Genomic DNA, 19,415 nt, shown 5'->3' with positions numbered 1-19,415 from the left:
TTCCATGGGGTCACCACTGAGGGTTTGATCACTGGATCTCAGGCCAGAGTACCTCCTATCTGTCACAAAACTGCCCCCCAGACAGTGCACACACTCACCCCCTGGCAGAACACACTCACCCCCTGAGATGATGCACATACCCCCCCAGATGGTGCACGCACTCACCCTGACTAGCAGCATGGGTTTCAGGTGGTGATGGATAATTAGTGGTTTCAGTTATTGGAACAAAATAAAGCCGAGGTGACTTGCCATCCTCAGGGACCTCGCCATGGTGGGTGCATCCCTGTCTCTCTGGACGTGGGGCGCAGATAGGCTTCTATCCATGTGCAGCCCTACCAGTGATGACTGAGAGAGCTACTTCCTCCTCCCTTTGGGGCTTGATCTGGGTGCTCAGCATGCTGGCTCATCCCTGAATTATGTATTCAATGAAATCCCTGGCAAACCACCAGCAATTCAGCTAAACAGTGACTGCTGGGACAAAAATAACCTGACAATTAATGTTCCTGAGTTATTAGGCAAACATATATAATTGCTCCTTGTTTAAAAACAGACAGCTGAACATCTTAGGACAAAAGTCCATGCTCAGTCAGCTTTTCTTCTTACTTTTCTCCCCTTTATTTTCCCTTTGCAAGAGCATTATGTCAGAATCAGCACCCGAAGCCAACAGCCCCAGCCTGGTTTGGGGTTGGACTGGGATGAGGTGTCCCTGGCTCCCCCGACACCTGTTCACCTGCAGGGCTCTGGGACATGGAAGCCGAGGAGGAAGGTATTTAAGAGAGAATGCTGAGCAGAACCACATGGAGCTTGACCCCACCCATGGGGTGGAGGAGCTCTCATCCCAGACCCTGGTGCATCCCCACCATAGCACTCAGGGACTGCGGTGTTCCCCCTTCTCCTGCCCGCTGGCCAGGACACAACCAATGGGCACCTTCTACAGGACTGGCCCATCCAGGTCTGGGGCAAGTACACTGCCTTCTGCTAGCACTGTCCAGCCCAGGGAAGGTGGGCTCAGCTGCTATCCCTGCTGCAGAGGTTGAGGGGCACTTCTGCCCAGAAGGGACATGGAGACTTGGGCCGGGTCTGGGTTGAAACATGGCAGTTAAAGGTACAAAGGCTGAGGCTCATCAGGGACAGAGACCACCTTCCCCTACCCCAGGCAGCACATCCCCGAGACCTGGTGCAGCCCTGGGGCCAGCTGGGCGTCAGAGCAGGCTGAATGGGGCACCCTGGAGGTGGTGAGGCTTCCATAGCAGACCCCAAGGGCTCTAGGGCATGGCACAGTCCCTGGCAACGACCAAAAGCATTTCCTGAGTTCTGCGGGCAAGAAGCTTCGGGGGCAGGCGCTGAGTGGGGGGCACACATGTGCACACAGGCGTGAATGCCTCCAAGGGCGTGAGTGGTGGGTGCTAGCACCACGTACTTTTTTGTTTGAAATGGAGTCTCGCTCTGTCGCCCAGGCTGGAGTGCAGTACCACGATCTCAGCTCACTGCAACCTCTGCCTCCTGGGTTCAAGCAATTCTCTGCCTCAACCTCTCGAGCAGCTGGGATTACAGGTGCCCACCACCACGCCCGGCTAATTTTTTTTTTTTTTTTTTTTGAGACGGAGTCTCGCTCTGTCACTCAGGCTGGGTGCAGTAGCACAATCTCGGCTCACTGCAAGCTCTGCCTCCCGGGTTCACACCATTCTCCTGCCTCAGCCTCCCGAGTAGCTGGGACTACAGGTGCCCACCACCACACCCGGCTCATTTTTTGTATTTTTAGTAGAGATGGGGTTTTACCGTGTTAGCCAGGATGGTCTCGATCTCTTGACCTCGTGATCCTCCCACCTTGGCCTCCCAAAGTGCTGGAATTACAGGCGTGAGCCACCGGGCCCAGCCTAATTTTTGTATTTTTAGTAGCGATAGGGTTTCACCATCTTGGCCAGGCTGGTCTTGAACTCCTGACCTCATGATCCACCCACCTCGGCCTCGCAAAATGCTGGGATTACAGGCATGAGCCACCGCACCCAGCTGTGAGCACCACTTTCACTCTCAATTTTATGAATGTCTGTTATTTCACATTTAATCAGGAGCAAATATTGTTTTATGAAATTGACGTGCAATGGTCAATATGGAAATTATTTTTAAACACTTGTCAGGATCTCACCACTGCAACTTGGTTTCAGACTCACAGTGTGATGGCAGGACAGCCGAGCTCTGCTCCTTGGAGCTGCCTTTCCGGCACAAGTGCTCAGGGGGTCTTCAGCCATCACTTTTTTTTTTTTTTTTTTAGAGACAGGGCTTCTCTGTTCCCCAGGTTGGAGTGCCATGGTGCAGTCACAGCTCACTGCAGCCTCAAACTCCTGGGCTCAAATGATCCTGCTGCCTCAGCCTCCCAAGTAGTTGGGAATACAGGCATGCACCACCACACCTGACTAATTTTTGTTGTTTTTTTTTTTTTTGAGACGGAGTCTCACTCTGTCGCCCAGGCTGGAGTGCAGTGGCACAATTTCGGCTCACTGCAAGCTCCGTCTCCCGGGTTCACACCATTCTCCTGCCTCAGCCTCCCAAGTAGCTGGGACTACAGGCGCCCACCATCACGCCCGGCTAATTTTTTGTACATTTAGTAGAGATGGGGTTTCACCATGTTAGCCAGGATGGTCTCCATCTCCTGGCCTCGTGATCCACCCACCTTGGCCTCCCAAAGTGCTGGGATTACAGGTGTGAGCCACCACACCTGGCCCCGTATTTTTTTTTTTTTGTGGATATGGGGTCTTACTTTCTTGCCCAAGCTGGTCTCAAACCTCCTAGGCTCAAGTGATCCTCCCACTTTGGCCTCCCAAACTGCTGGGATTACGGGTGTCATCCACTGTGCCTGGCCCAGCCATCGCTTCTTAGACCCTCAGGTCTAACGGACATTGCAAGAACTGACCCCTTCCACTCAGTCACCGCTATGTCCTTATTTGTTTTCTTCTAGTGTCCAAGCTGGGACTTGAAACTCAGTTTTCTTTCCTCAAGACCAGGGCTCTTAAAGTTTAGTTGTCTCTCCTAATTGCAAAAGAAATATTTGTTTGATTAGGCTGGGTGTGGTGGCTTACACCTGTAATCCCAGTACTTGGGGAGGCTGAGGCAGGTAGATCATTTGAGGTCAGGAGTTCAAGACCAGCTTGGCCAACATGGTGAAACCCAATCTCTACTAAAATTACAAAAAATTAGCTAGGTGTGGTGGCGGGTGCCTGTAATCCCAGCTACTCAGGAGGCTGAGGCAGGAGAATAGCTTGAACCCGGGAGGCGGGAGTTGCAGTGAGCCGAGATCACGCCACTGCACTCTAGCCTGGGTGATACAGACAGACTCCATCTCAAAAAATAAAAATAGAAATATTTGTTTGATTCATAATGCAAAAAAACTAGTAAAACAGTGAAGTTCCCATCCACTCCCAACCAACCCCAGAAATTAACTCCAAAAGACACAGAATGGAGCAGCCCTCAGAAGCCTACATGCTGTGCCATTCAATCTGTATCCTTGAGCTCACGCTTCCAGGAGCCCACAGGTTTGTTGTGGGTGTTCCCGGGGCTGGGCACAGATGGACAGAAGGAGGGACAGCCCCCCACCCTCCAGCCTGGGCTCCCGGCATGCTTGCTGCCAGCCCCTAAGGGCCTGGTAGATCCATCTCCCGCCATTGAATGGTGTGGATGTGTGTCCCTGCCCAGCATCCTCCTGTTCCCTGACAAGGCTCTGAGTGCGGTCCTGGCTGCAGGCTCCCGAGAGCTCACCTGGAGCCACTGTGCTCCTTCCTCCCGTGCAGGTGCGGCAGGACTGCCGCCTTCCTGCCCTCTCTGAGACTGGCCCTTAATTGCCACTGAGGCCAGTTTTGTGTGTGAAGAGAGAAAAAGACTCGGCTCTCTCGTTTCCATCTGAAACCGTCAGTGATGCTTTCCTCGTTGCAGGCTCATCTTGGCAGCCAACAGGGACGAATTCTATAGCCGACCCTCCAAGTTAGCTGACTTCTGGGGGAACAACAACGAGATCCTCAGTGGTGAGTCTTCCTGCGTGGTCGGCGGTGGCTGCGCCTTTTTGCTTCCCTAGCCCCTGCGTGGCCCAAGTGACCCTAACTGAGTGGTGCTGCTTCCGAGTGTGATGGCGGGGTGTAGAGGTAGAACTGACGGGGCTCGTGGTCGGGGCCAGCCCCAGCACCGGGCATCGCCAGAGCTGCCCACCCAGCACTGTCTGCGTGGCTTCCTGTGCCATGCGTCTGCATGGGGGCCCCATCATGTGAAAGGATCAGTTGGTTTTATATGGATCCCTCCTTTTTGCTGAGGGCGTGTGGGTGGATTTGTGTGATGTACAGATCCACACTCAGTCACTCTGTGAAGCAACCCAGTCATATGAGTGTGTGCATGCGTGTGTATGCGTGCATGTGTGTGCCTGTGTTTGCGTTTCTGTTTGTATGTGAGCACCCTTGCTTCAGGGATGGCGAGGCTGAGTTTGGGGAGCTGGTGGTGCTGAAGCCCTGTCACCTGCACCTGCACCATGCCTGTGTTGCATGAGGTGTACTCATAGGGCAGAAGTAGGGGTGAGAACCAGGTCCTCCCCTCCAAAGATACCAGCCTCATTGAAGTCCTGTTGGACAGGAAGCAGTTCCTGCCCGTGGGGTGGTGGGAGTCTACCTAGAAGGTGTGCATAGACGGCTGGTGAGGCCACCGGTTACTCTGCCTGTGTACCAGGCGCCAAGTGGGCCCGAGGCATCCTGGCATGCTCCAGGGTGCCCACTCAGGCCAGATGTGTGACCTCGTGGGCCCACGGAGGCTGCATGTGCCCTGTGCTGCCTCCCAGGCCGGGAGGGCAGGTGTTGGGATTATAGGTGTGAACCCAACACTTAAGGAGGCTGAGGCAGGAGGATTACTTGAGCCCAGGAGTTCAAGACCAGTCTGGGCAACATGGTAAAACCCTGTCTCTACAAAAAAAATACAAAAATTAGCCAGGCATGGTGGCATGTGCCTGTGGCCCCAGCTACTCAGGAGGCTGAGGCTAGAGAATTGCCTGAGCCCGGAAAGCAGAGGTTTCAGTGAGCTGAGATTGTGCCACTGCACTCCAGCATGGGTGACAGAGCGAGACCCTGTCTCATTCAATCAATCAATCAAATAAAAGCTCAGCTGTGGGGTTTTGTGAGGACTCCTGTGTAGGCCTGTGGCCTGGCAGTAGTGTGAGAATGCTGCTGAGGCTGGGTGGTCCTGGCACCGTGTGGGAGGAGGACAGGTGCATGGAGACTGAGGCAGGGTGGTCCTAGGCCTGCTGGTATAGGAGGATGCAGTGGGTGCAGGGCTGGTCAGGATGGGTGGGTGAAGACACAAGACTGATGTCCTTGGAAGATGGAAGGTTTTCGTAGATGAAGATGTGACGGCTCAGAGGGTTACCCTCCTCTGGCTCCTTGACTATTATGCCCTCCTGGGCTCCATCCCACCCTGGCACCCAGGTCTGTCAGCTGCCTCTGAACTAGTGCCAACCCCAGGAGCTCCAGTCTTGTGGAATTGTTCACCCCTGTGGTGTTTTGATGGTGGCAGCTGGTGCACGGATGTACATGGGCTTCTGCCAAGTGTCGGGGTGACCATATCACTAAGGCCCACATCCTCTCACTCGCTGGCATCACCAAATTGTGTGCAAAAGTTTAGGACAGTGGTTCTCCGGGTGTGGTCCTTGGGCCACCAGCTTTCCTTGAGAACTTGTTAGAAATGAAATCACCCTGGGGCGGTGGCTCACGCCTGTAATCTCAGCACTTTGGGAGTCCAAGGCAGGAGGATCCCTTAAGGCCAGGAGCTTGAGACTAGCCTGGGCAACATAGTGAGTCCCTGTCTCTACAAAAAAGAGAAAAAAAAATTAGCCAAGTGTGTTGGCACATGTCTGTTGTCCCAGTTACTTAGGAGGCTGAGGTGGGAGGATCGCCTGACCCTGGAAGGTAGAAGCTGCAGTGAACAGAGATTGAGCCACCGCAGTCAGCCTAGGCAACAGAGTGAGACCCTGTCTCAAAAAAAAGAAAAAAAATGCAAATCAAAATCATTAAATTCATAAAAATGTGGCCAGTACTTTTTTTTTTTTTGAGATGGAATTTGCCCAGGCTGGAGTGCAATGGTGCCATCTCAGCTCACCGCAACCTCCGCCTCCCGGGTTCAAGCTATTGTCCTGCTTCAGCCTCCCTAGTAGCTGGGATTACAGGCATGTGCCACCACACCAGGCTAATTTTGTATTTTTAGTAGAGATGGGGTTTCTCCATGTTGTTCAGGCTGGACTTGAACTCCCGACCTCAGGTGATCCGTCCGCCTCGTCCTCCCAAAGTGCTGGGATTAGAGGCATGAGCCATTGCACCTGGTGGCCATTGCTTTTTCAAGTAGTTTTTCTGTCTTCTCTCTCACTCTCTCCTTCCCTCCAGTTACACACATGTATTAGTTCACTTGCCCTTGTCCCACACCTCTGCGATGCTCTCTGTGTACTTTTCTCGGTGCCCCTAGATCTTGAGGTTTTCCAGCCTGGTGTCTGGGAGCCAGCTCTACTCCCTGCCCTGTGTGAGCACTGGTGGTTCTTGCCCCAGTGTCATATAGTCTCCTCCCTGAGATGCTGATCAGACATTCTCTGTGCAGCTCCTTCCTTTCTGGACTTTTGTGCCACTGTCTTAGTTCGTTTGTGTTGCTCTAAAGGAAAAAGCTGAGTCTGGGTAATTTTATTTTTTTTGAAATAGGGTCTCACTCTGTTGCCTAGGCTGGAGTGCAGTGGCACAATCCTGTCTCACTGCAGCCTCTAACTCCTGGCCTCAAGTGATCCTCCCACCTCAGCCTCCCTAGTAGCTGGGACTACAAGTGCACATCACCATGCCCAGCTAATTTTAAAAAATAATTTGTAGCGACAAAGCCTTGCTGTGTTGCACAGGCTGGTTTCAAAGTCCTGTCCTGAAGTGATCTTCCTTTCTTGGCCTCCGAAAGTGCTGGGATTACAGGTAATAAGCCATGATGCCCAGCCAAGGCTGGGTAATTTATTTTTTTTGAGACGGAGTCTTGCTCTGTCGCTCAGGCTGGAGTGCAATGATGCGATCTTGGCTCACTACAATCTCCACCTCCCAGGTTCAAGTGATTCTCCTGCCTCAGCCTCCTGAGTAGCTGGGATTACAGGCACCTGCCACCACACCCTGCTAATTTTTGTATTTTTGTATTTTTTTAAATTATTATTCTTTAAGTTCTAGGGTACATGTGCAGAACGTGCAGGTTTGTTACATAGGTATACATACATGTGCCATGTTGGTTTGCTGCACCTATCATCATTTACATTGGGTATTTCTCCTAACGCTATCCCTCCCCCAGCCCAATTTTTGTATTTTTAGTAGAGATGGGGTTTCACCAGGTTGGCTGGGCTGGTCTCGAACTCCTGACCTCAAGTGATCCACAAGGCTGGGTAATTTATAAGGAAAAGAGGTTTATTTGGCTTAGAGTTCTGCAGGAGACCTAAAGCACAGTGTCAGCATCTGCTTCTGATGCAGGCCTCAGGAAGCTTCCACTGATGGTGGAAGGGGAAGGGGAGGTGGTATGTGCAGATCACACGCGGAGAGAGGAAGCCAGAGAGAGGGAGGAGATGCCACGCTCTTTTAAACAACCAGTTCTCAAAGGAACTAATAGAGCTAGAAATCATCGCTGTGAGGACAACACCAAGCTGTTCATGAAGGATCTGCCATTAGGTAGATCTGTCTCCCATTAGGCCCCACCTCCAACACTGGGGATCAGTTTTTTGGGGTTTTTTTTTTTTTTTTGAGACAGAGTTTCACTCTTGTTGCCCAGGCTGGAGTGCAATGGTGCGATCTCGGCTCACCACAAGCTCTGTATCCAAGGTTCAAGCAATTCTCCTGCCTCAGCCTCCCGAGTAGCTGGGATTACAGGTGCCTGCCACCATGCCCAGCTAATTTTTTGTATTTTTAGTAGAGACGGGGTTTCACCATGTTGATCAGGCTGGTCTCGAACTCTTGACCTCAGGCAATCCACCTGCCTCAGCCTCCCAAAATGCTGAGATTAGAGGTGTAAGCCACCTCACCCAGCCCAGGGATCAGATTTTAACATGAGGTCTGGGGGACAAACATCCAAACTATGGCAGCCATGAACTCTGGTTGTCTCAGTTTCCCCAAGCACTAAGCCCCTCTTCTCAGCTCAGGGAGTCTGCTGAACTCAGCCTGGTCCCCCTACTCCCTGGGCTGGGTCCTGGAGCCTCTCTAATCATGGGCTCACTTTGTTTCCTGTCTGTCATATCCTTTTTTGTAAAACCCGTTTGATATGGTTTAGCTGTGTCTCCACCCAAATCTCATCTTGAATTGTAGTTCCCCAAATCCCCACGTGTCCTGGGAGAGACCCAGTGGGAGGTAATTGAATCATGGGGCAGTTACCCCAATGCTGCTATTCTCATGATAGTGAGTGAGTTCTCATGAGATCTGATGGTGTTTTTTTTTTTTTTTGAGACGGAGTTTCGCTCTTGTTACCCAGGCTGGAGTGCAATGGTGTGATCTTGGCTCACTGCAACCTCCACCTCCCAGGTTCAAGCAATTCTCCTGCCTCAGCCTCCTGAGTAGCTGGAATTACAGCTGCTTGCCACCATGCCTAGCTAATTTTTGTATTTTTAGTAGAGATGGGGTTTCACCATGTTGGCCAGGCTGGTCTCGAACTCCTGACCTCAGGTGATCCACCTGCCTCCGCCTTCCAAAGTGCTGGGATTACAGGCGTGAGGTACCGCTCCCAGCCAAGATCTGATGGTTTTATAAGGGGCTTTTCCTGCTTTGCTTGGAACTTCTCCTTCCTGCCACCATGTGAAGAAGGACATGTTTGCTTCCCCTTCTGCCATGATTGTAAGTTTCCTGAGGCCTCCCCAGCCATGCTGAACTATGAGTCACATCTCTTTCCTTTATAAATTACCCAGTCTCGGGTATGTCCTTGTAGCAGCATGAGAATGGACTAATAAATACACCATTGTTTCATGTGTTTTATTTATTTGTTTGTTTATTTATTTTGGTTGTTTTATGCAGGAGGGTAAATCTGGTCCTTGTTGCTTGGGCAATTTGGAAGTTTTGTTCTTGTTTTAATTATTGATTTGTAAGAGTTGTTTATCCATTCTGGATATGAGTCCTTTGTGCCTATTCGTTTCCTTAATGATAGCTTATGGTGAGCTGAATTTTTTTTTTGTTTTTGTTTTTGTTTTGTTTTGTTTTGTGGTGGAGTCTCACTCTGTCGCCAGGCTGGAGTACAGTGGTGTGATCTCAGCTCACTGCAACCTCCGCCTCCCAGGTTCAAGTGATTCTTCTGCCTCAGCCTCCTGAGTAGCTGGGACTACAAGCATACACCACCACGTCCAGCTAATTTTTGTATTTTTAGTAGAGATGGGGTTTCACCATGTTGGCCAGGGTGGGCTCAATCTCTTGACCTCGTGATCTGCCCGCCTCGGCCTCCCAAAGTGCTAGGATTACAGGTGTGAGCCACCGCACCCAGCCAGAATATTTCATTTTAACAAAGTACACAGTTTATCTTATCTTTTATGAGTTGTTCTTTTTGTGTCTTATCCAAAAAGTCTTTGCCTACCCGGAGGAAAATATATAACAGTATTTTCCTCCATTTGCTTCTAGAAGCCTAATTTTGGTTTTTATGTTTGGTCTATGATTTATCTCAAGGTTTTGTACATGGTGTGAGATAGGGATTGAGGTTTACTGCCTCCAACCCCCAAATCTCTCTAGTTGTTCCAGCATCATTTATTAAATAGATTATCTTTTGCCTAGTTCATTACTATGGTAACTTGGTTGTACATCAGTTGAACATATACGTGTGGGTCTATTCCTGACTCTGTTGTGTCCCATTGATCTATGTATCTGTCTTGATGCGAACACCACGCAATCTATGAGTGCTGCTTCTTTTTAGTAAGTCTTGAAATCAGGCTGAGCACTGTGGCTCACACCTGTAATCCCAGCACTTTGGGAGGCCGAGGTGGGCAGATCACCTGAGGTTGGGAGTTCAAGACCAGCCTGACCAACATGGAGAAACCCTATCTCTACTAAAAATACAAAATTAGCTGGGTGTGGTGGTCCATGCCTGTAATCCCAGCTTCTCGGGAGGCTGAGGCAGGAGAATCACTTGAACCCGGGAGGTGGAGGTTGCGGTGAGCCGAGATCATGCCATTGCACTCCAGCCTGGGTAACAAGAGCGAAACTCTGTCTCAAAAAAAAACAAAAAAAAGAAATCAGACAATGTGGGTCTGCCTTCTTTTTCGGGACTATTTTGGCCATCCCAGTTCCTTTGCAGATGCATAGATATTTTAGTCAGTCTGTTAATTGCTATAAAACAAAAAGCCCCCTGGGATTTTGACTGGGCAGGTTTTGAATCTATAGGTCATTTGGGGAGAAGTGTCACCTTAGCAATACTGAGTTGTCTAAGAAGTACCAGGTGAAACAAATAACAACAACAAGAAACACTGTTGAGGCTGGGTGCAGTGGCTCACGCCTGTAATCCCAGCACTTTGGGAGGCCGAGGCAGGCAGATCACGAGGTCAGGAGATCGAGACCATCCTGGCTAACATGGTGAAACCCTGTCTCTACTAAAAAAATACGAAAAAATTAGCTAGGTGTGGTGGCGGGCACCTGTAGTCCCAGCTACTCGGGAGGCTGAGGCAGGAGAATGGCCTGAACCCGGGAGATGGAGCTTGCAGTGAGCTGAGATCGCACCACTGCACTCCTGCCTGGGCAACAGAGCAAGACTCTGTCTAAAAAAACAAACAAACCAACAAACAAACAAAAAAACACTATTGAATCTTTCAGTGAATATGCACATCTCTCCTTAAATCAGGTCAGCTCAACTTGAGACCCTCAACAGTGCCCTGGAGTTTTCAGTCTTTGTCACTCATTTTTCATTAAATATTTTCCTGGTTTTTTTTTGTTTTTTGTTTTTTGTTTTTGAGACGGAGTCTTGGTCTGTTGCCCAGGCTAGAGTGCAATGGCGCCATCTCTGCTCATTGCAGCCTCCACCTCCCGGGTTCCAGCGATTCTCCTGCCTCAGCCTCCCGAGTAGCTGGAACTACAGGTGCCTGCCACTATGCCCAGCTAATTTTTGTATTTTTAGTAGAGACAGGGTTTCTTCATATTGGCTAGGCTGGTCTCGAACTCCTGACCTTGTGATCTGCCCACCTTGACCTCCCAAAGTACTGGGATTACAGGCGTGAGCCACCGCACCCAGCTTTTTTTTTTTTTTTTAATCACACTAAGGATTTTAAAATGCCGTTATAAATGGTATATTTAAATGTTCACTTTCCCGTTCTTGCTAGCATTTACTTATTAGTTCTAATACACTGGTTTTGGTATTCCTTTTGGGTTTTCTTCATATATGATCCTGCTGGTTGCAAATACAGTTTTGTTGGGGTTTTTTTTTTTTTTTTTTTTTTTTTGAGACGGAGTTTTGCTCGGAGTGCAGTGGTGTGATCTCAGCTCACTGCAACCTCCACCTCCCGGGTTCAAGTGATTCCCCTGCCTCAGCCTCCCGAGTAGCTGGGATTATAGGCTGCCTCAGCCTCCTAAGTAGTTGGGATTACAGGCATGCACCACCACACCTGGCTAATTTTGGATCTTTAATAGAAATGGTGTTTCTCCATGTTGGTCAGGCTGGTCTCCAACTCCCAACCTCAGGTGATCTGCCTGCCTCACCCTCCCAAAGTACTGGGATTACAGGTGTGAGTCACCGCACGGGGCCACAAATACGGTTTTATTTCTTTATTTTTGATCTTTACATCTTTTCTTTTTCTGTTATAATTGATTATTGTTATAAAAATAATATCTTAGGGCCGGGCACGGTGGCTCACACCTGTAATCCCAGCATTTTGGGACGCCAAGGAGGACGGATCACCTGAGGTTGGGAATTCGAGACCAGCCTGGCCAACATGGAGAAACTCCGTCTCTACTAAAAATACAAAATTAGCCAGGTGTGATGGCACATGCCTGTAATTCCAGCTACTCAGGAAGCTGAGGCAGGAGAATTGCTTGAACCCGGGAGGCAGAGGTTGCAATGACCCGAGATCACACCATTGCACTCCAGCCTGGACAACAAGAGCGAAACTCTGTCTCAAAAAATAATAATAACAATAATAAATAAATAACATCCTAGCCAGTGCAGTGGCTCACTCCTGTAATCCCAGCACTTTGGGATCCCGGCTGAGACGGGAGGATCGCTTGAGCCCAGGAGTTTGAGACAAGCCTGGGCAACACAGTGAAACTTTGTCTGTACAAAAAAATGCAAAAATTAGCCGAGTGTGATGGTACCTGCCTGTGGTCCCAGCTACTTGGGCTGAGGTGGGAGGATCGCTTGAGCGTGGGAGGTGGAGGTTGCAGTGAACTGTGTGATTGCCACTGAACTCCAGCCTGGGTGACAGAGTGAGACTCTGTCTCAAAAAAATAAAAAATGAAATATAATAATAAAAATAACATCTTAATGACAGCCTTTTTTGCCCCAATCTTTGGATAAAATGACCCCCTGGTCTAAGAAGGAGCCCTCCTGTGGCTTTCAGGGCCCTCCAACCTTGTGGCACTAGCAGTGGCCCATGCCCTGCAGAAGATTTGGCAGGGGTGAAGGTCCTGGTTGTGAGCTGAGCTCCTAGTGAAGGGCCTGCCCTTTGGACCTGGTGCATCCTGCTGGGTGAGGACAGCCAGCGTCCCTGCACCCCATTCATGCGATTGGAGCCTAGTGCTGCCCCTCAGCCTTGACACTGGCCCAAGTGGGAGGATGTGTTCTGCAGGGCGTCTGTTGGGATAGGTGTGGTTGGTGTCATAGTCGTCCTGCAGGACAGGGATCTCACTTGCACGACCCGTTAACCTCAGGGGCCACCTGGCCTTGAAGAGTTCCAGCCACGATTCCACAGCTGGAGCTGCTGGGCCAAGACGCATGTCTAACGTCCTCGAGGAGCTTGAGGCAGGAGCTGGGCCGAGTATGCGTCTCCCAGGACTGGGGACCAGGTGGGGGACTGGAATGGGTGGCATCAATGGTGGTAACACGGTCATCTGCCACAGGGCTGGACATGGAGGAAGGCAAGGAAGGAGGCACATGGCTGGGCATCAGCACACGTGGCAAGCTGGCAGCGCTCACCAACTACCTGCAGCCGCAGCTGGACTGGCAGGCCCGAGGGCGAGGTAAGGCGAGTGGGGTGGGGCCAAGGTGAGACAGGGTGGGGTGGGGCGGGCCTAGGTGAGACAAGGTGGGGCCAAGGGACTATAGGACTGGCCAATGTATGGTGGAGTGGGGCGGGCCAAGGTAGGAAGTGCCAAGGTGCTTGTGCTTGGGAGTGGGATGGGGCAGGGCTGAGGTACCGTGGGGCAGGGCCAGGTTACAGAGTGGGCAGTGCCAAAGCATGGCAGGGCAGGGCCCAGGTAAGGGTGGGGACAAAAAGGGGGCAAGCTGGGCCCCGTGGCAGGTGGGTGGCTTCCATGGGCATATCACTGCCGCCACTGAGGTGTGCTGCAGGGGTATGCGGCAGAGAAAGGAAGAGTGAGGAGGGGAGCATCCCCATTTCCCACACCCTGGCCCTCTGGCGTCGCAGCCGGGAGCCCACTCCCACCTGACCCACGCAGCACTGTTTACTCCTCTCAGGGCGCACTCTCCCCTTGTCCTCATGCATGTCACTCCTGACTGCTGTGTCACTGTCCCCTGCCTGGAATGTTTGTAGAGTAGATGCCTTCCCCGAGACGACAGCTCTGTGGACACACATTGTCCCCACTGAAAGGTGTTTACTTCATGCTGGATTTCCATAGGAAGACATAGTGGGGAAAATTTTTTTTAATAAAATGAGCAGTTTTCAGTGCTGACCTGAATGGCAGCCAGGCTGATGAGGTGTGGCTGACTCTTATGGCAGTCATGACGGGCCAGGGCTCCAGTGGGACCCCTCATCTTCCTGCATCCTCCCCAGGGGGCCCCATATCAGTGTTCCTGGGAGAAGAGCACATCCCTGCAGCTGTGGACACAGCATCTGTCCCCTGCCTACAGGTGAACTTGTCACCCACTTTCTGACCACTGACGTGGACAGCTTGTCCTACCTGAAGAAGGTCTCTATGGAGGGCCATCTGTACAATGGCTTCAACCTCATAGCAGCCGACCTGAGGTGGGTCTGCCAGAGGGGGATGGCGGCTCTGCCCAGCACTGCCTTGGGGGCAGGCCTCAGGCTCATCAGGAAGCGGGGTTCCACTGGGGGCCATGGCAGCCTCTCCAGGGACATTGCTCCTCATGACTTGGCAAATATTCTGAGAACTGAGCCTGTCACAGATGTACCAACTCGGGTATTTGGGGGTGAAGCCCAAGGCTTCCTGTGATGGCATGAAGGCTGCTGGCTCCCTGGAGAAAGCTGAGGCTGTGAAGAACAGTCGCATAGAGTGGCCCTGGCTGGGTGTCCTCCCTCCCACGGGCAGACTGTGCAGAGCAGCCCTCCGCAGCCCTGGCTTAGAGTGACTGGGATGCTGTGCTCCCAGGGAAACTCCTGTTGGAGATGAGGCCGCAGGAACTGCAGAGGTTTTGCGTGTTTTGCCCTTCCGTGAAGTGAGCATTCCTCCCTCCTGCCCTCCTCCCCCTCCAACACCCCAGAACTTGGCCAATGCTGTTAGTCCGGGGCCTTCTGCCAGGACAGGCAAACGGGAAGTGGTCAGCACACTGTAGCGGGCCCTGAAGCTGCCTCCTTCCACAAGGGCAGGTCCATGGGCCTCTCTCCTGGCTCCCGAGCTCCAGGCCTGCTGTTCATTGAGCATCCGTTGTGTGTGGCATGCCCAGCCCTGCCCCGCATGGGTCTGCGCACTTGCTATGGAGGCTGAGAGAGTTGCGGTGTCCCCTAGGTGGAAGGCCGAGGGCTGGCATGGGGCACTTGCTGTCCGGAGCTGTTCTTCCTGCCCATGCCTTCGTGACTCCAGGTGGCAGAGCCCCTGTGCACTCTGCATGCCCCCATGCTCAGGAACCACTTTCCCCGGTCAGTAGCTCCATGTGGGTCTGATTAGTCTCAGGAGAGTTCATCTGTGGCCGTGGCACCAGCAGGACTCGGCCCTCAGCAGCTGTGTGGAGGTGGGGTGCCAGGGGTGCCATGCCCTGAGCAGATGCACGGGCTCCTGTGGTTGGGGGGTGGAGGTTTGGGCTCCTCAGGGCCTGTGCAACTCTCCCAGCTCCAAAGGCTGCAGAGTGAGGGTCAGCCTACTGGTCCTAGCCTGAGGATACAGGCAGTGGCCAGGAGAGCATACCACAGGTCAGGCAAAAGCTGGTGCCAGGGCTGAGGCTGGAGGGTGGGAGCCATCGGAGGCCAGTGAGCAGCCCTGCTGGTAGGTGCAGATGAGGAAGCTAAGGCCTGGAAGGGAGAGAGGCTTGTCATGGCCACAGCTATCCCTGGGTGAGGCCTGCCCTCCGCCTGGCCTGTGGTATAGTACTGGCAGCATGGGTGTCCAGATATATAGGTCCTTACACAGAAAGCCCAGAGAAGCTTTTTGCCTGCAAACAGTCTCTGAAATTATGAACCAGGTATCTTAGGAAAGTTGCCAAAGACCATGGTGAGGAAGAACGGGAATGGAATGTGAACGTAGACAGGGGGCCCTTGAAGCCTACCAGGGGTGGGGAAGGTGGGTCCCACCTGGGGGCAGCACTTCGGGGAGGAAGGCACCACGCCTGGCTCTTTCTCTGCATCTGTTCATCTTCAAGGCCCAGGGCTCCATGCCCAGCATCTATCCTGGGAGGGCATCTCACAGGCCACAAAGAGAGCCTCTTCACTTCGCAAAAAAGGCACTCCAAGTTCTGGAAGACTACTGTGGTATTGAGGATTGGAATATTTTCAGCTGGGGAGCATTTAGAACTATTTTCTTTTTTAAAAATAATTTATTTATTTTGTAGAGATGGGGTCTTGCTATGTTGCCCAGTCTGGTTTTCAAACTCCTGGCCTCAAGCAGTCCTCCCTCCTTAGTCTCCAGATTAGCTGGGACTATAGGTGTGAGCCACTATGCCCAGCTCTGCTGTCCCTTAACTATTTTAAAGTGTACACTTAACACTTGAGAGTAGGAAAATGTGGTCTTTGGTGCTTTCTTTGGAAGCCTCGATCACCCTGGGGCCACCTGTCCAGAAACGCTCATAGATGAGCTGTGGTGGGGGGCCTGATGGAGAGGATGGTGATATGGGGATGGGGCTCAGCCCTGCAGTTGTCCACATGGGCAGCCTCTGTGTGTCCATGCCATGGGGCATTCGGCATGGCATGAGGGCCTTTTAGATGCTGTGCCTCCTGGGCTGGTGGGCCCCAAGGTGAGCTGGGAACATACCTGTGATGCTGGACAAGAGCTGGGGCCTCCATGACCCCGCCTGCCAGGCACCCGAGGGGCTGGATCCTGCAAGCTCCTGACCTGGCCGCAGTGGGCTACTGTGCACATTGCTAGCCTCCAGAAACAGGGCTGTGAGATCACTGGGCAGTGTCAGGGGGAGGACACCCTATGGCTGTAGTCTGACATTCTCTCCCCTTGGCCTGCAGCACAGCAAAGGGAGACGTCATTTGCTACTATGGGAACCGAGGGGAGCCTGATCCCATCGTTTTGACGCCAGGTGAGCCTGCCCTGGCAGCCTGATGGGGTGGGGGACTGTTTCTATGCAGAGGTCACCCCTGTGCTTTTTAGAGACCAGGCCCTTGTCATATTACTCTCCTGGGACGACTTTGTGGCCATTTAAGTGCCTTATGGTCTGTAGGGACCTTGCCCTGCACCTGGACACTTCAGAGAGCCCTGGCTCCCTGCTCACCCCCTCCCCATGGGCCTTTCCTGCTGAGCAAGGTGCACCCCTGTTCTGGGCTTCCCACCGCAGCCCTGCAGCCCAGCCGGCCACCCCCAGCCTCGCTTCCTGTGCCGTCCCAGTGTGCCCTGTACCTGTTCCTTCTCAGAACCTCTGGAGCCATCACCACCCGGGGTTCTTGCCTGGTCTGCTCCCTGACGCACACGTACACACCCCACTCCAGCCCCACACAGATGGACGCCTCCTGCACCTAGTCCCCAGTCTGATCCCCGGTCCCCATCCTCAGAGCCTTGAGCTCCCCTGCACCAGGTCACACTCCACGGCTGGGCCCTTCCTGCCCTGGCTCTGCACTACTGCCCAGGCTGTGCCTCCTGCTACGTGCCCTTCCTTTCCCCCTTCTCGGGTGCTGCGATTTCCTGGAAGCTTCCTCTGCCAGTGCCCCAACCTGGACAGAATGTGTCACATTGCCCCCATCTGCAGCCATGTTCTGGGAGGGAGGTCTGCATTCTTGTCCCAGGTCTGGTGCCAGGACAAAGCAGCACTCCTGGGAAATGGCATTTCCCCTGGGTGCACAAAACTGTAGGGACCAGAGCCCAGGTTCCGGGGACCGCTGGCTCACTCACTCCCACACTCGCTGCCCACAGACACTCCTCACTGGTGGCATCGTGGAACTGTGTGCCTTAGACGCCCGCTCTGGTCCCTCTACTCAAGCTGCTGGCTCACACAGGGTGTTCCAGCGCCTGGGGAGTGTGTCAGTGCCCTTGGTGCCACCCACACCCCTCTGTGAGGGGGCCACCCATACCCCTCTGTGAGGGGGCTCCCTCGCACCCCTGGCTCGTCTGAAGCTCCATGCCCACGTCACACAGACTTCCTTTTGCATTTGGCACAAATCACCAAGTCAGATTGCAGGTCACAGGTGCACACCTTCCCACTGGGTGTACACGGTGGAACTGAAGCCCCAGGCGTCCCTGGAGGGGCCCGAGGGAGATGATAAGCAGTCCCCAGGACAGCTGAGTGGCCCTATCCCACCTGCATCTTGGGGGGCTGGTGGTGCTGATGGGCTCATCATGAGTCCTATGGTCCTTGCCTGGCCCACACTGGAGCTGGCTTCCAGCTTCTCAGTCTGCCCAGTGATGTTTCATCCACAGATAGGCCCAGCCCCCATTTGCTAGGGTGGTGTCCAGGCCCAAACCCCTGGACTAGTTGGGATCTCCAGAGGAGGCATCTGCCTGGAGGGTGGCTTCCAGTGTGTCCCACCCATTGCCCCCGCGCATACCAGCTGGTGCCCTCTCCTCCACCTGGGGCTTGTCCTTCCGGCCACCCTCTGTGACCCTGGTCTTCCCCTCCCTACCTTGGATACAACTGTGGGCGGCCCACCTGAGCTCCCAAGAGCTGGGCAGTGGCACAGACACAGACACTACCAGCGAGGCAGGGATGTGGCCCCAGACGGTCCTGAGCTTGCAAAGGATTGTTCTGGCTGTCTCAGCCAACTCTTGCTGTTCCACCTGCCCCAGAACCTCCCCATCAGTTCAGGGTCGTGGGGCTGGAATGTGTGGCGAAGTAGGTCTGTGGCGGTGGAGTTGGGCCATGCTGAGCCTGTGACTGCCCAGGAGAGAATTGGAAACTAAAAGGTGCAAAAGCAGTCAGAGACTCCCTACCACCCCCCAAATTCTGAACATTGGCCCAGAGGCCTCTGGGGCAGTCACTGTAACCATCCGCGTGACACCCTTGGTTCTCAGAGGCTGAGACCTCTGTGGCCGGAGATGCTTATTTTCTGCTCACTTGTTGTTTTGGAGAACTTATTTCTGTCTACATCCTGCCTCATCCCTGAGCCTGCCCCACCTGGTCCACATTGCCTTTATTTTTTTTGATAACAGCTTTATTGAGATATGACTGACTAGCAGCATAGTTCACCCATTTAAAGTGTATCATTCAGTAGGTTTCATTTCATTCACAGAGTTGAGCAACTATCATCACTACCTAATTCCAGGACCTTTTCTTGATCCCCAAAGAAAGCCATACCTGTCAGCAGCCACTCCCCATTCCCTGTCTCTTCAGCCCCTGTAACCTTTAATCTGCTTTCTATCTATAGATTTGCCTATTCTGGACACTTTGTATAAAGGGAATCCTATAATATGTAGTTTAGGGGACTGACTTTTTTCACTTAGTGTTGTTATCTAAAAACTCACCAGCGGCCAGGCACGGTGGCTCACGCCTGTAATCCCAGCACTTTAGGAGGCCAAGGCAGGCAGATCACGAGGTCAGGAGATCGAGACAGTCCTGGCTAACACGGTGAGACCCCATCATTCCATAAATGGGTGAGACCCCATTTCCATAAAAATATGGAAAATTAGCCGGGCGTGTTGGCGGGTGCCTGTAGTCCCAGCTACTCGGGAGGCTGAGGCAGGAGAATGGCGTGAACCCAGGAGGCGGAGCTTGCAGTGAGCTGAGATTGAGCCACTGCACTCCAGCCTGGGCGACAGAGTGAGATTCCGTCTCAAAAAAAAAAAAAAAGAAAAACTCACCAGCATGGCTAAATAATAGAAAGGAGAGTTTTATTTGCCGTATCAGTTTGCAGACCCGAAAGAGAGAGTCTCTAGCATGAACTGAGGTGCTCTCTTTGAAGAGGGGAAGGGCAGTTTGAGTTTTATGCCTCC

General features: G+C 52.6%; 1 protein-coding gene across 17 annotated transcripts in view; it reads left to right on the top strand.

Annotated features, from left to right (window-relative positions):
- Window positions 1–19,415, top strand: part of TANGO2 (transport and golgi organization 2 homolog) — a 48,098-nt gene that overhangs the window by 21,544 nt on the left and 7,139 nt on the right. For 4 of the 17 annotated variants that reach the window (XM_063722961.1, XM_054543652.2, XM_054543650.2 and 1 more), the window contains exons 3-7: window positions 633–766; window positions 3,928–4,016; window positions 13,038–13,157; window positions 14,008–14,122; window positions 16,505–16,575. In XM_063722961.1, the coding sequence (XP_063579031.1) occupies window positions 639–766; window positions 3,928–4,016; window positions 13,038–13,157; window positions 14,008–14,122; window positions 16,505–16,575 (523 nt within the window). In that variant the 5' untranslated portion in view covers window positions 633–638. Of the gene's footprint in view, window positions 1–632; window positions 767–3,924; window positions 4,017–13,037; window positions 13,158–13,930; window positions 14,123–16,504; window positions 16,576–19,415 lie in introns of all 17 variants that reach the window. The other 13 variants (XM_054543648.2, XM_009234116.4, XM_063722962.1 and 10 more) reach the window with 7 other exon arrangements.

Source organism: Pongo abelii, chromosome 23 (assembly GCF_028885655.2).
Source record: "Pongo abelii isolate AG06213 chromosome 23, NHGRI_mPonAbe1-v2.0_pri, whole genome shotgun sequence".
NCBI lineage: Eukaryota > Metazoa > Chordata > Mammalia > Primates > Hominidae > Pongo > Pongo abelii.
This window is presented reverse-complemented; position numbering and strand designations above follow the sequence as displayed.